Consider the following 15010-nt stretch of genomic DNA (forward strand, 5'->3'; position numbering starts at 1 on the left):
AATTAATGCAATACTTATTCTTACTATGTATAACCTGAAGAGATGGAATGATACACTTGAAATCCCATAAAGGGTGTCAGAATAAGAATCATAAACAGCCACCTAGAAGCTGGCGCTCCAACATATTAATTCAAACATAAAATGGCACCTTACATTTTCAGGGCTCTGTATTCCTACAAGATAAATTCCTAACCACTACCAAAATTTCACAATATCTTCTAGGTCATATGGACAAGAAATTGAGAGCTAGAATTAATCTCAATAGCACACAACATGCTTATGGAGAGAACCCATTTTTAACTAAGGCCTTTAAATCTGCACTAGGTTTCTAGGTTTCCAGAAAGTTGCAGACACAATTTTCCCATCTTGGCTTTCAAAGCTTAAGGAAAAGAACTTGCATCAGCATATTTATTTTTATCCATACTGTTTATTTCTGTTGTAATGCAAATAAACACTACATATCTAGTAATAATAATGCAAAAAGGATGAAAGTGACAAAGTAAGAATAAGTTTACATTCAATAAAATCATATTACAAGTATATTCATCACCAACATTAAAATGCAAGTATATTGGAAAAAAAAATCAAAACCCAACTTAGAAGCCTGACTTTCTTCTCAGTACTCAAGTAACCACAAACTTGTAATCCAAGCCACATTATTCATACTAACATCCCCAGCATCATCAGATATCTATCTTCAGACAGATACCCTGAGACACGAAAATTAAAGCCCTATCTGACTCATGAGCGTTAAACCCGTGGATTTCTGGCCTTCAATGACTCCTGTACGAGGAAGAACTTTAATGCTTTTCCTCCCCATTAACATGGAAGAGTCAGAATTGCCAAGGATGGGTGATAATGCCTCCTCCTAGGCAGCACCTAAAGCCAAAATACAGTAGGACTGCCTGTTAAGTCCACTCCAATGTTATGGATTGAATGTACAAGATTAGGGCCCTTAACCTCTGTCAGCAAGACAGAATATTCTATATTAAGGATGAAAAGCCAGAATGATCAACCAGCCAGAGGTCTGTTAGGGAATCTCTGACAGCTCTGGATTAGCTCAAGGTCTTCCACAGCGATAGAGAGATTTGGGCAACCAGCTTGTATTTTACCAGATTGATAAAACACAACAGAATTTCAGTAATTTTTTTCACTATGTACATTCATCATCAGACCAGAACAATTCCTTAAAAAGGAAGATTCTTAAGTAACAAGTTATTAAGAAAGAGAATAAATTAGTCCTGCAGAATGACTTATGAAATTACCTAAGATACAGAAGTCTTAGAAGCAGGACATTTTGTTTCAAGATGACAACATTTCTCATTTCAGGAAGTATTCAATCAAGCATGGCTGAAACAAGCAGCATCCCCATTGGATTCAGCAGCCAATAAAATGCTGTAAGTTTCAGCCTAATGTCAAGTAAAAGCAACGAATTTCAGAATATATAGTTGCAACAGAAGCTTTCAATGCCAAATACAGCGACATGATTTTGCACCCTGCTAAAGTAGCAAAATAACCAGTTATTTGACATTGAGCAGGAGTAGAAAGAAGAGCATAGGAGTACAAAGAAAAACATGGTAATAAAACGTATCACCCCTTTTGCAACTAGTTGTAAACTTACCAAACCTCTCCAACAAATCTCAAAAGACACCGGAAGGAAAAGTTACTCCATCGATCTTAAGTCCAGGTGCATTTATAAAATATTAAATGCAGGAGGCTATGATTTCTAAGCTTGTGCTTGTTTTATTCTAATTGAAGCTTCATTGTAGGGTACAGCCAATTGGAAAAACTTATTAGCTCTGTGTGGGATGGACAAAACCTTAATTATAAATATGGGTTGACTTAAAAAAAAAAAAGGTAGTAGCTAAAGATTTCTGCACAGTTGGTCACTGGCAAGTTACAGAGATTGAGCAGGAAAAAGTACTTTCTTGTGCAGGCCAACAGGGAAGAAATAAACAGGACAGCTTAATTGGACAACATGGTTTCTCATTTAGGAATAAATCTAAGTTGCTTATGTAAATTTCATTTAAATATTAGAGAAGGGATGGTAGAGGTAGCTGGCAGCATTAATTTTAGGCAGAGCAGACCATCTATTTTATTCCACTACATAAAGTTTGGAGGCAAAGCCCACTAAAGTCAACTAACTATTAATTTACTTGAATTGTCTTGGAATTTGACTCAGAATTTGAACAGCATGACTACTTGCTTTGTAAGCACAAGGTATGAAAAAAATCCAGTTTACAGATGAGATTTCCCATGTCAGAGTTGAAGCACAATGACAACATAAATGACTCTGCACATGGCATCTCACTTGTTGCAGAAAATATTCTCACTCTTACCTGCACATTTTCTTCTGTAACTTGAATTTCAGCAGTATAAATATAATCAATAAGCATCCTTAGAGTCCAGCCATCAACTTCCTTTATTCGTACTTTTTTTGCTCGGCTTTCACTCATCTCACCTACAAATACAGTTTATTAATCAAGTAAATAAGATAGAAATACAGCACAAATGTAGAAGTTTAATAGCAGCAGCAATTTTGTGCATGAACAATTGTGATAGTAGAAAATCTTCAATACTAATAATTTAATTTCTTTCTTTTCTTCCTTCCTCCAGTGAGGAAGAAAGATTTTGTTGTTATCGTCATGCAAATGCTACCTGGGTTAATAATTTTAGTGCAGGTGACCTATATTTTCCAGTGTACAGTATCATAAAAATATTGTTATCAGAATTAAATAAGACACTTCAAACACATACAAAAACATTTTGCTGGGAAAGCAAGATATTAAAATACTTTTGCTTTATTAATTTCTTAATTGAAGGAGCATACCAAACACAGTCTGGAAGAAATTTATTTAAGAAAAGTTATATCCCCACAGGAGAATTAACATACATATTTCTTTGCTTACCTATTTATTATTTCCTTAGAAATTTCACCTCCTTTTACAGATTCAATTTAGCAGCTCAAAATCAAGTTAAGACAAAATGGTAAGCAAGAGAAAACTTGTTGGATCTCATTTTGTGGAGGCTGACATGTTGGCCATATGCCACAACCAATCTTCATAGAAAGGCCTGCAAAATAATTTCTATCTTCCAAAACATGATGTTTCTCAAAGTGCAATATTTTCTTTATGGGTGAAATAATTATCCAAATATATATTTTTAAGTAATGACTATAACCCTCTTCATGACTTCCAGACCAGGTCATCTTAGACCTTTAAAACCTCTTGCACTGACTTTCACTGAGGGACAAAACACGAACTACAAAACATGAACTACCAAAGTTGTGTTGGAAGACATATAAAATTTTACTTTGGAAGAGTATATTCCAATCTCTGATTTTTTGAATATTTTCTTATTCTTCTAGGTTGGGTATAATTTCTTTCCCTTAGGCATAGGCATCTAGATATAAGGGTACTGATGATATGATAAATTTAATGTATAAAACAAGAAAAGCAGACAGGATGGAGAAGTGAACAAGAACATGCCAGCCATTGCTGATATTTTCTTATGAAGTCATATACATTTTCATTGCTTGTTACTCTCTGGTCTCTAGCGTTAGTGTCAAACAATGCATTTTACCCAGTGCTTTCAGCAAAGGGATCATCACTGAGAAATGTTACCATTATTCATGGTACCATACATTTTTTTGAGCTGAAGGGTAAAGAATGGCATTGCAAATCAACCCTTTAAGTGGCAGGTAGTTCAAAAGTCATCTACCCACGTAAAAAACAGCAAAATCTAGGCCCCACAGAACTTTATCCTTTCACCTGCACTTCTGAAACACTCCCTACACCTTTGAAGGGTGAGTGCAGCATGCTCCCTGCAGGGCCCTGTATTCCAAGTTTCTACTTCTAGTTTGACACAGATTAAACCTATTGATCTTCAGAGCCTGTAAGCTGTAACTTATTTATTATGCAAGCTGCTGTGGAGGTGGTCCTCTGGGAAAATTGTATGTGTGGGAGAGCAGATTTTGATATTCTGCAAGCACATTATATTTGTTTTCAGATTTTGTGTCAAGGCATTTAGAGTCATGGATAGGCACCTTCTCTGTTTAAAAACCAAGCCCTGAATATAAAAATAAAAAAAACTTAAAACAGAAAACAACCCACACCCAAACAACAACAACAACACACCCAACAAAAACAACCCAAAAAACACTTGCTTCCAACTTTCACATGAACCAGACATGCAATCTTACTACAGTTCTAGATCAACCCATATCTCTTTGATAGATCATATAGAGAAAACCACAGATGTTTTCAGCAGGCAGTCTCAGTCTAGAATTCAACCTACTGAAGAAGTCAGTTTACGACTGAGAAGCAGCACCACCATGTCTCCACAGAGTTCTTAATGACAGAAAAGTATATTGTGAACAGAAAGAAAGCACTGAGCTCATCCAACTTCCCAAGCAGCAACAAACCACCAGTTGAGTTGAAGATACTGAAAGGGCTACCTAAAAAGCTCACATGGTTCCTCACAAAATAACACACAGAAGGCTTTTTTCTTCTTTTTTAACCCAAGAATTTTACAAATGGAGAATAGAAGTGACAAGAGCAGGTAAATCCCTAAGGGTAACTGCCATCGTAGAAAAGAAAATTATACTCAGGTCATCCTTGTCTGAAGTCAGGCGCTACAGCCACCGAGAAGTCCCTTCTCTGATGCTTCATAATCAATTCCTCTAAACGTTTAAGTAGATTTAAATCATATTTCTAAATAATTCCACTGTATAAGAAGAAATAAATATTCCTATTAACATAGATTAAACAGCAGGGACTTTCTTCCCCCCTGGCCTCATTGGATAATTGTTACTAACTTACTATATTTTGTAACTTTAAAAAACAGTAACTTTTTCTTTGCTGATAATTATTAGGGCTACCATTACATGTATAAATGGGGTAAAGGGGAAAAAAAAAAAAAAAAAAAACCAAGCAGAGAGTTTGAAGCCAGTTAATGCCATATCCCAGCCTGCACTGCAGTAATATTTAATGACTCAGAGAATGATGGAATCAACCTGAAAACACATGTTGAAATATAAGCTTCTAACTTCTAATCAAGAAGCAACACTAAAGCATAAGAATGCAATTTTTTTACTGTCTTTTCAGTCTGTGTTTTATCTGGGATGGAAGAAGATAGTTTGGTTGTAGCTGGTTAAAGGATCAAATTTGCTTAGTTGAACTTGCAGATTACGGGATGGGAATAAAAATCCACCACAGAAGTGTGGATTCCAGGCTTCACAGAGAGAACAATCACAATGGAATTCAGGATTTTTTGTGTGGGGCATGGCTGAAATGCACCAATACTATAGGTGGGCCATGCTGTAAGCAACCTATAAGCCTAGTATAAAATCTGCTGATGACTCTTAAAGCCACAGCTGAATTCTATTAAAGAACCCCCCCCCCCCCCCCCCCATTTGGTTCACCAATTACACAAACCTTGCCATACATCTATTAGTTAAACACTTCATACCCATTACTCAGGTGAGCATTCCCACCTCCTGCACCACTGAGGCTAAAGAATACCTATACTTAAAGACATAAAACAAGTAAAAAGCTTTAAAAGGGACTGAAGCAAGGGAAGAGAAGATTTCAGTAATTCTATCTGGAGAGCAGCTACAGCTACTGCTGCACTGGCACTCTGAATGGGTAATAAACTTCTTCACAGAAAGGGCAGTCAGGGCAAGAAGAAATGTCTTAATCACAGAAAACATAATAAAAAGCTATACTCTGAGTAAAGAGTATTTTCAGTGTGATAGTCAACAACAGTTAATCTTTAATACAGAACTAACATAAGAAGTTTGCATTTCTCTGCTACTAAGGTGATAAAAATGAACGGTAGAAGCAGCTTTTTCAATTCTAATTTTATAGACAGCAGTAAAAATTAAGAAAGAATTTATCAGTCACCCAGAATGTGTGTCTCAACCACAAGTGCAAACTTAAAGAACTGCTTGAGGAAGAGATATTTAACTTCACAAGCAACTTTAAAACATTGTTGTAGAAGTTACTCCACTTCTGGCCCTGAATATGTCAAAATATTTGCCTATAAAATCAAGAATGATCAGCTGCTTTCCCAGAACAAACAGTATTTCAAATTTCATCCATCTTGTTGCATACAATTAAAATCATTACAACACCAATCTGTTTGTATATGGGCAGGCCAAGAGTCACATTTCTACCTCCATCTGAGCTGGTGATCAGAGGCAATGGATTACAGAGAAATTTTTTAATTTCAGACAGTTGACATTAACTACAAAGCTTGAACAAGACTTGAGGAACAGACAAAATCTCAGAAGTTAATTTTAACATGCATCTAGTAGCATTCTTACTTTGACACTCAATTTCACAATATTTCAATATGATTTATAACCATGATGGAATTAAACCCACAACACAGGGATTTCAGCTGGAGGTTCCTATGAACCTGAACCTATCTTAGCCTTGCAAGCCTTCTGCATTCCTGCTCTAGCAGTAAAGCAGTAGCTTGGCCAGCAAGGAGCGAGCAGTAGAATTAAGCCTGTACAGAAGAGTAGTGGCAATGATGCAGAGTACATATGTCACGGTGAATTACCCCAAAAATACTGAAACACGCACTCCAGCTATAGGCTGCCAAAGCCACAGAAAGCTTTCATATCTAATAGCAGCCTAGAGCGCTCATGGGACAAATAATGTAGCAGCAGTGTTGTTAAAGGACATCATATACTCCAAAATTCACATGAAAGTTAGTGTAACCCTCTTTTGGAGAAGCAAGATTACCAGAGGTTTAAAGCGTATAACAACTTGACTGTTGCTGGCTTACTTAACATCTAATTTGTTTTTTTAGTTAAGGAGACTTTTTTTAAGCATTCATCATGCTAACAAAGGCTAAGTTGACAGTATGTACTTAGATTGCAAAAAAAAAAAAATCATTAAGAATCACAAATGTTCTTATTGGCTTATCTAAAAATCAAATTAGATCCTAAAAAGCAAAAGTAATGCAATTTTATTCTTTATACAGTTAGACTCGATTACAGCATAGTAAGTATTGAAATATTTGGTACCTGTAAACATGGCATGGAAGTAGGGGCTGCAGGCGGCTAACACAACTCTATGCGCTGCAATTTCCATGTCTTCAGCTACTATCGTCACATCACACAGCAAGTTTTGACTATTTAGAAATATCAGAGAAGGCAATTTCACATAAGTGAACTACAACAGAAAAGTATATATGATATCACACACAATTTCTTTTCCCATGCCATCAAAAGAGGCAGTCAGACAATGTTGATGAAGCATTGTTTTTAAATGTGTTACACAACCACATGGCTGTTACTCAATCAGATTACGGATGGTTCTTGGGTACACAAAGCTATCTAAAAATCAAACAACTGAATTGTGATTCATTGCACAGAGGTTTTCTGCATTGAATAGCCATAATTTGTACCAGCAAAATTTATAAACATTCTCTCTGGAAGTCTGGGCCCCTTTGAACAATCATGATAGAAAAAAGACAGAATTTAATACACAGAAGTACCAAAAAAAAAATAAAAATAAAAAATTACATAATAAACAAGGCTTAATAGACAACAAAAATCCAAACTTCAACTGAGATGTCTCTGTGACATTACACTGAAAACTCATGCCTACTTAATTGTTCAAATCCACTACTCAATCTTCTATCTACTGTTTTCCAAGTATTTTTTCATATTCAGCCCATGCACACAATAGTAATTATTTTTTCCAGCCTGAGCAGTTTAGAATTTATTATGGTTAACTTCATATCTTGACTGACTTTGTATCTTCATTACAGCCATTTGCATTCTTGTCCTTTGTGACTGTAACATATTTCCTCCCTGTTCAGTTGCAATAAAGTAACATCTCATTTATAACAATTCCTAACACAGGTGTTTCTAACACAGTTTACAGCTATTGGCTATACCTCTTCTACTTAAACCTATAACATGTGTACTCTTTATAATCCAATTTTCTAGACTGAAAGAGAAGAGGGAAAAAAAAAAAGGAAATACATGACAACACCAAAAGGCTGCAATTTCACAGCATCTAAATACCCATAGTTACAGTTTCCTTTTATTTCCTGTTCATGCTTGCACTGTCCCTGTGGAGGTAGTATGGAATCCACAAAACTCAGAGCCACAGCAACAGAGGGAAGAAGGAAAAGCATGACTTAAAAGAACATAGTCCTTAGGGATGGAGATAGAGCTGAACACCAATCCAGTAATTTCTATTCTCAGTACTTTCAAAAAGATAATTTTTTACCATTCCTGAATACATATTAAGGATTTTTACATAGTTTGCAACTACCACACTGAGTTGTAGCAAAGACAGGTGAGCAGTTGCATTTTGCTTGGACAGAACTAGAGCTCACAGCCAAACTGCTCAGACATTCACCTCAGTCCAAGAGAAAACTCTGTGATCTCTCAGTTCTGAAATCCTGCAGTTTTTATGAGCCCAGCGTCAAGTAAGGTGGCTTTGTGGAGGTCACACACCAAAAATTTTGGTGGCCACAACTAACCTTTGGGGCAATACTGCAGTCCTGGTATAACATTATCTTTCTGCTTTCAGCTCTTAATACCTACAGCAACTAAGTAAATCTCATAAGTTTATCTTGCAATATGGTTATTATCAAATAATATGCACAATGTAAGGTAATGACTGTACCAGATGAAACACACAATTGAGAGGATCTTGGAACAACCATTACATTTATTATTAAAAAATGGAAACAGAAAGCTACACATAAAAGGGTATCAGATACCCAGCTTTATCAGACACCTGCATTTATCCTGGTAACTGGAACAAAAAGCTTTATACGTAGTTGCACAGAAATACTAAAGATAACAAGAAGCCAGAAGCAACAATTATATCCATGCAGGACTAGGGTTAACTAATTACATTGTACATTCATAGACACAGTAACACCTCTACTCTGGAACTGCCTTAGCTGAATGAATAAGCTCTGCATTACTACAGAGATGACAAGCTAAAGAAACTGCTGAAGAAACGAGCTTAAATGTATTCTTAATCATGTATTAATCATGCTTAATCATGTATTCTGCTGCAAGCATCTTGTGGCTTCCACAGCAACTCAGCACCTTAATTTCATGAGGGCACATCAACTCATTTTAGAAAGGGTTGTGTTCTGAAGTGGCATTGTACCAGCTTGCTTATATAGAGTGACTGAATGGACAGAATTGTGGGGGATACACCATAATGGTATAGAAAATGAGAAAAAGGGGTAAAAAAATATGCATTTAGGAATAACTGAGCAACTGTTCACCAGCTTGCAGGCTGGTAAACTTTCTTCATTGGTTCATGCAGAGAAAGTTCATTACCCCCATCTTCAAAAGGTGTTGATAAAGTCTTGTTTGTAAGAATGAGAATTTTAATAAATACAGGTGACATCAAATTCCATTGTGATAAAAGCAAATTACAGTAAGGTGAAAAGATAGGCATCAGAGTGCAATTTTGTCATATGTCAAGAACTAATTAGCTATCCTAATGAGCTTTCTACTCAGTGTTGAGGTGATGGTAAGCAATGAAATGACAAAAAATACAAAGGACAAAATTACTAAAATTTGTCAAAATTTGAAGGCACATAGAAACTCATTAACAAGCTACTAGAGCCAGACAACTTGACAGTAGCTAAAAATTTAACATAAACACAGAGACTTAAGCATTCAAAACCAAATGTATTTAGATGCTTAAGCAAATTATTCACTAGCTATTCACTTCCTGGAGAGTATACCTCAGGCAAATATCTGCTTGTGCTACATTAATGAAAAGCACTGACATTCACTACATTTTTAAAGTTGTTTCTAAATGAAAAATATAATTTACTGGATTAATATTGGATCTTTGTTTAGAGTAACGGAGTCTGAAACATTTTTAAGATTTTCTGTTTATTATTTAAAACCAATGAATGCAACTAGAAATATTTATAATTTTATTTAATTACCACTTACCATCTAAAAAGCTGTACTCAGCTTAAGTTGTAAATATTGTTGCATCAGCTACCTTATTAAATGAAAAATGGTTAAGGTTATATAGCACAGCTCCTGTTCAAACTTTAAGTATTTAAACATGCAAGGCAAAATTGCTCAAATTGCTTCTACAGCAATTTGAATTTAGGTAACCATGGAAACTAAAGTATATTCTGAAAATAATCCATGGGCTTCAATAATGCACTCTGCTGGAAGATGGTAAATCTTTTACTCGCAACACAGCAAAATGCAGGTAAGGTTTGTGACTTCTGAAACTATTGTTAAGATTAATTCTGGGAAACTTTCTTCATGTAAATCTTGCTCATCATCAGGAAGTCATTGCTACTGGCTCTAGCCAGGCTCTATCAAACTCCTTGAGACACTGCATCTGGTTACTGGGACACTTGAAAAAGCCAAGGACATAACTTAGGTAAAGCAACAAGTGTCCGTCTATCCAGTACACAGTTCTAAAGATTTACCTATATGGAAGAGCAAAGGTCAAAGGCAGAGGCATACTTTAAAAAGGTATCAGTTGCTGTATTTCTTTTTGGTGAAGCATCTCCAATTTTTAATTTTATATGGGAAAGAACAAAGAACGACAGGATTTTCACAGCCTCCAGTACTGTCTCTGCTAGAGAAGTATTTTTATTTATTTAATTTCTCCATTGTTGCTGCAAGTTATAGCACTAAATTACTATCAGTGATAGCTGCGAGTCCTGATTTCCAGAGCTCAGTTGTTGTGAGCTCTAATTACCAGCTGTCACAGTTTTCAACATCACTTCACCTACTCATATGTAAAATATAAATCAATAAGAATGCTAAGAACACCATTAGCACCAGCCTCCCAGTTTCACCGAAACTGATGGTATTAATCAGCACCAGCTTCCCAGTTTCACTGAACCTGATGGTATTATCCCTGAAAGTCTTACAAAACTTTATTGAGAAAAGTTACTTTCAACATTTTATTTGGAGTTCATCAATTTCTCCCAGGGGACAAGCTAATGATAACTAAGAAAACATACAGTCAGTTGGTTTATACTATGACCTATGCCTGCAGACTAGAAAATTTTAACATTCTTCTGGCTCACAGCCTACCATGAAAATCAACAACAGGCACACTCAGAGTTACTTTTCATCTATCCAGGATCAACTATGTACAAGAGAGGATCAGTGGCTGTAACACCTTAAGTACAACCTGTACGTATTTTTCAAGTCTCATAAAACTAGTTTTGACTAATTTATGAGGCACAAAAACATACTGCATACATTACAGCTATCATCACATGGCTAACATTCAGCTATCATTTCCTTGAATATTTAATCCTTCTCCTCAGCTATACTTCTGAAATTGCATGTTCTTAATAAACAAACTGTTATTATTAACTTAACAAAGGCAAATGAAAGTAAAAATGAACTATGGACTCCAGGCAGGTGTATACAGTGAAGTAATACCTTCTTAATTCATTCATAACTTTAAAGGCTTTCTTCATGTGCCATGGATTTACTGTAATAGGACAGTGAATTTCAGTGTTATCATCTTTCAGATCCAAGGGCTTCTGATGGCAAAGTTTGGTACATCTGGAAAGAAATACGAAAACATGAAGTTAATACTTCTGTCTAATCTCCAGTGCTGTCACTTATTTCGTTCACCTTCATTTGGGGAGAAGAAGATTGGCACTTGAAACTTCTTTACTCCAAGCAATTTTGGTTTCCCTATTACCAAAGGGGTAAAGGAATGGGTAGAATTTCCATGGAAGTAGTAAGCTGGTGACTAATGCTAGTGACATTGACAGAGGCTAACAATAACCTCTACTAAAGAAAACATGAAGATATTTTGTGAATATTATTTAGTGGAGAAATATTCTAGAACATTTCCAATAAGCTCCAAAGCGAGGGCAGAATTAGAGTTTTGGGAACTTTTCACCTAGTGCCCATAGATTAATGGCAGAAGGCAGCAGCCATCACTTCAGTCTCTTAATGCCTTTACTCCCTTTCAGGTAAGAGCTCCTCTCTGCATTTCTACCAAGACCTTAGTTATTGTTTCACACAGTTCCTAGTTCTCCTCTGACAGGAAAGAGTGCACAGTATACAGTGACTACTGTAATTATCCAGGCTTTCCCTAGCTGCAGCATGAGACACAAGTGACAGAAAAATTATCTAGTTTTGTAGATTTACTCAATGTTTTGAAAACCATAATGCACATAAGTGGCCAGCCTCTAATTTTTCTAACTCTCAAAACCCCACTCCAAACAGCAAGAAAAGAAGTAGACTGTGTGAAAAATCATTACCTGTAGCTATAATTAATTCTTTCTGTAAGACATACCCAGGTTCTACAGACACTAACTTCTCTAAAAAATTATTATATACACTCCTCAGTCACTCAGGCTGTCCACAGAGCAAGCAGACTTTTCACAGCAAACCAAATCAATGAGTTTCCTGTTGACAGTCAAAATGTTGTTCTTACAAAGTAAACTGTGTTGCTGTAGCACTTAGAAAATGCTTAGGATCAGTGATGCTTTATTCTAAAGTATTGTAACTGTGTTCCTGAACCTCTAAGCTGGAAATAAGCAAAGGCACTGAAGTCATTTGGTGGGACCACAAACCCTGATACATCAACAATCTGATTTCAAATGAAAATTCAACCTCACTAGCATTTGGTAGGTATAGTCAAACCAAATATACTCAACGACTCACATAATTGTAACCTCTCTTCTACTGTACTTGAAACTTTTTAATTTGGTATGTCTAATAAACCCTAAAAGAAAAATCCAACAGTAACTTAATATTTTAAACTAGAACGCTGTGTTCTGTGTATTACAATAATGCAAACCCAAGAAGCTGGCTTTATTTTTCATTATCCCAAACCTAGTTACAAAATTTTGGAGCAAAGCAATACAAATTTGCATCAAGCAACAAAGCAATGTAAGAAATCTCCGTAAAACTAACCAAGTAACATCCATCCACAAAACCCTAATTACTTCTTACTAAAGAGCACCATGAAACTGCTATGCATTAAAAGTTTCTTCTTCAATTTTGAAAATTATATAATTCATTACTGAGAAAGGACAAATAGCAGACAGGAATTCTGTACCAATCAAAAAAAAAAAAACCACAAACAAGTTATATGCTATTCAGCACATACATATGCTACTTCTTAGAGGTAAGGAAAAAAAAGACATTCTATCTAGCAAACTCCTTTAGACTAAAGGTTACTTTTCTACATTATGTGACATACATTGTGATCAGAATTCCAAAAAATTATAGACAGAAATCAGTGACTGCAGAAAACATTCAAAACACCCAAGACCCATAAGGAAGAGACACATCTTTTAATTATACCACTGACCTATCAAGTCCAAGATAGAACACTTTCACTGTAACTTTCTACACCCCAAAGCAATGCAACAGATACTGATGCCCATTTATCTGCATATGTATACAGGCTATGTACACATCAAATACAGATATACAAGGAAAAAAAAAAAGTGATCAAGTTGTCTGTAAAGAGCTGTCAAGCAACCTGGATTAGACAGAGGAATTCACATGAAGCGTGAGTTAATTTGCTGAAATCTCATTAGTTTGTCACAAAGGGTGACTTTGTTTTAAGATAATGAACCCTACAAAACCATCAGTCATATGCCTTCTGTTTTGGGAAGTGCCAGTCTGCCTGAAGTACTGGGATCTCTCTTACCATTTCACCAGAGCGCTCTGCAACTAGTTTCCTTCGGTTTGCTCAAGAACCTCATCCACAGCGTGCCTGAAATCTACCTACCGAAGGCGCAGGATGAAGTTGCACTGAACCGGAGCCTGTGAAAGGACTGAGGAGGACAGCTGAGGTGCAGCTGGAGATGGTTGCCTGGAGTGCATTGCCTGGGCACTGCCGCTAAAAAAGATGCTTAACTAAATAACCAGAAAGCCGGGAGTGAGATAAGCACGACTGCTGAGTCAAACAAGGAGTAATTTGGGACCACATATGGAGGAAGCAGAAGGAGTGAGGGGGAGGAGGGAGAAAATGCCCGCCTGTCCCCACAAGCTGGAAGGCACACGGGAAGGCGGCGGGGCGGGGGTGCCGGCAGTGCTGCCCGCCCGCGGGAGCCCCGCGCCCGCTCCCCCCGCCACACGGTGCCCGCGGCCGGCACCCGCAGCGGCACAACCGGGCATCTCCCACACGGGCGGCCGCGCTGCCCGGGGGAGCGCCGGCCCGCCGGGCACCCGTTCCGCCACCAGGTCGTGGTCGTGACCCTGCCGCCGGCGCTGCCCCGCGGTTCCGAGTGTCCCCCGTCCCCGGCCACCGCTCCCCACGCTGCCGAGGGGCCCGGCGGGGCCGGCTGGGCTGCGGAGCGCCGCGGCACCTCCGCTCGCTACTGCGCGGCCGGGCCCGCCCCGCCGCCCCAGCCAACGGACCGCACAGCGCTGCGCTCCGCACCGCCGTCCCGGCGGGCTCCGGGCGCACGTCTGCCTCCCCGCCCGCCCCGCCGCCGCCGCCGCCGCCGCACTCACACGGGCGGCAGCAGCATCTCCATCGCGGTTCCGCTCGGGTTTCCTCCGTGCAACGCGGGCGCGGCGAGCTGCCGCCAGCACCATGCCAGCCGCGCTGCCCCGCCGCTGGTGCGGGGAGCGGCTGCGCCCGCCCGGCCGAGCCCCCGCCGCCGCCGGGAGCCGCCGGCGCTGCCGCTTCCGGGTGCCCGCCCGCGGGAGGGCGCGGCGGGGACGCGCCGCTCTGCGCAGGCGCGGCGGGGCCCGGCCCGGCCCGTGAGGTCCGTCCTGCGGTGCTGGCCGGAGCTCCGGAGCGGGCCGTGGGTTGGGGCCGCCTCGCCGGAGCCTTCCGCCATGGAGGTGGGACAGCCTCGGCACAAGGGACTTTAGGAAGAGGAGGCTGAGACGCCGCTGCCCTTGGTGAAAGAAACGTGGCCTCCGAGTGGGACGAGCCAAGGTCTCGCGCCCAAGTGCGCGTCTCCCGCTTCCCAGGAAAGCGGTGGCTCAGGGCAGGGCCGGAGAGCGCCACGTCCCGCGGAGCTCCCGGGTCAGCGTGTT

General features: G+C 39.1%; 1 protein-coding gene across 7 annotated transcripts in view; it reads right to left on the reverse strand.

Moving 5' to 3' along the window:
- The window catches only part of KLHL2 (kelch like family member 2), a 54421-nt gene extending 39792 nt beyond the window's left edge, over positions 1–14629 (reverse strand). For 3 of the 7 annotated variants that reach the window (XM_062492865.1, XM_062492863.1, XM_062492866.1), the window contains exons 1-4: positions 13749–13876; positions 11429–11554; positions 7037–7143; positions 2340–2461 (exon numbers count right to left, since the gene is read on the reverse strand). In XM_062492865.1, coding sequence (XP_062348849.1) covers positions 2340–2461; positions 7037–7143; positions 11429–11554; positions 13749–13843 — 450 coding nt within the window. In that variant the 5' untranslated portion in view covers positions 13844–13876. Of the gene's footprint in view, positions 1–2339; positions 2462–7036; positions 7144–11428; positions 11555–13748; positions 13877–14476 lie in introns of those variants that run through there. The other 4 variants (XM_062492862.1, XM_062492864.1, XM_062492867.1 and 1 more) reach the window with 4 other exon arrangements.
- Between the last annotated feature and the right edge of the window lie 381 nt (positions 14630–15010).

This window comes from Cinclus cinclus, chromosome 5, assembly GCF_963662255.1.
Source record: "Cinclus cinclus chromosome 5, bCinCin1.1, whole genome shotgun sequence".
Taxonomy (NCBI): domain Eukaryota; kingdom Metazoa; phylum Chordata; class Aves; order Passeriformes; family Cinclidae; genus Cinclus; species Cinclus cinclus.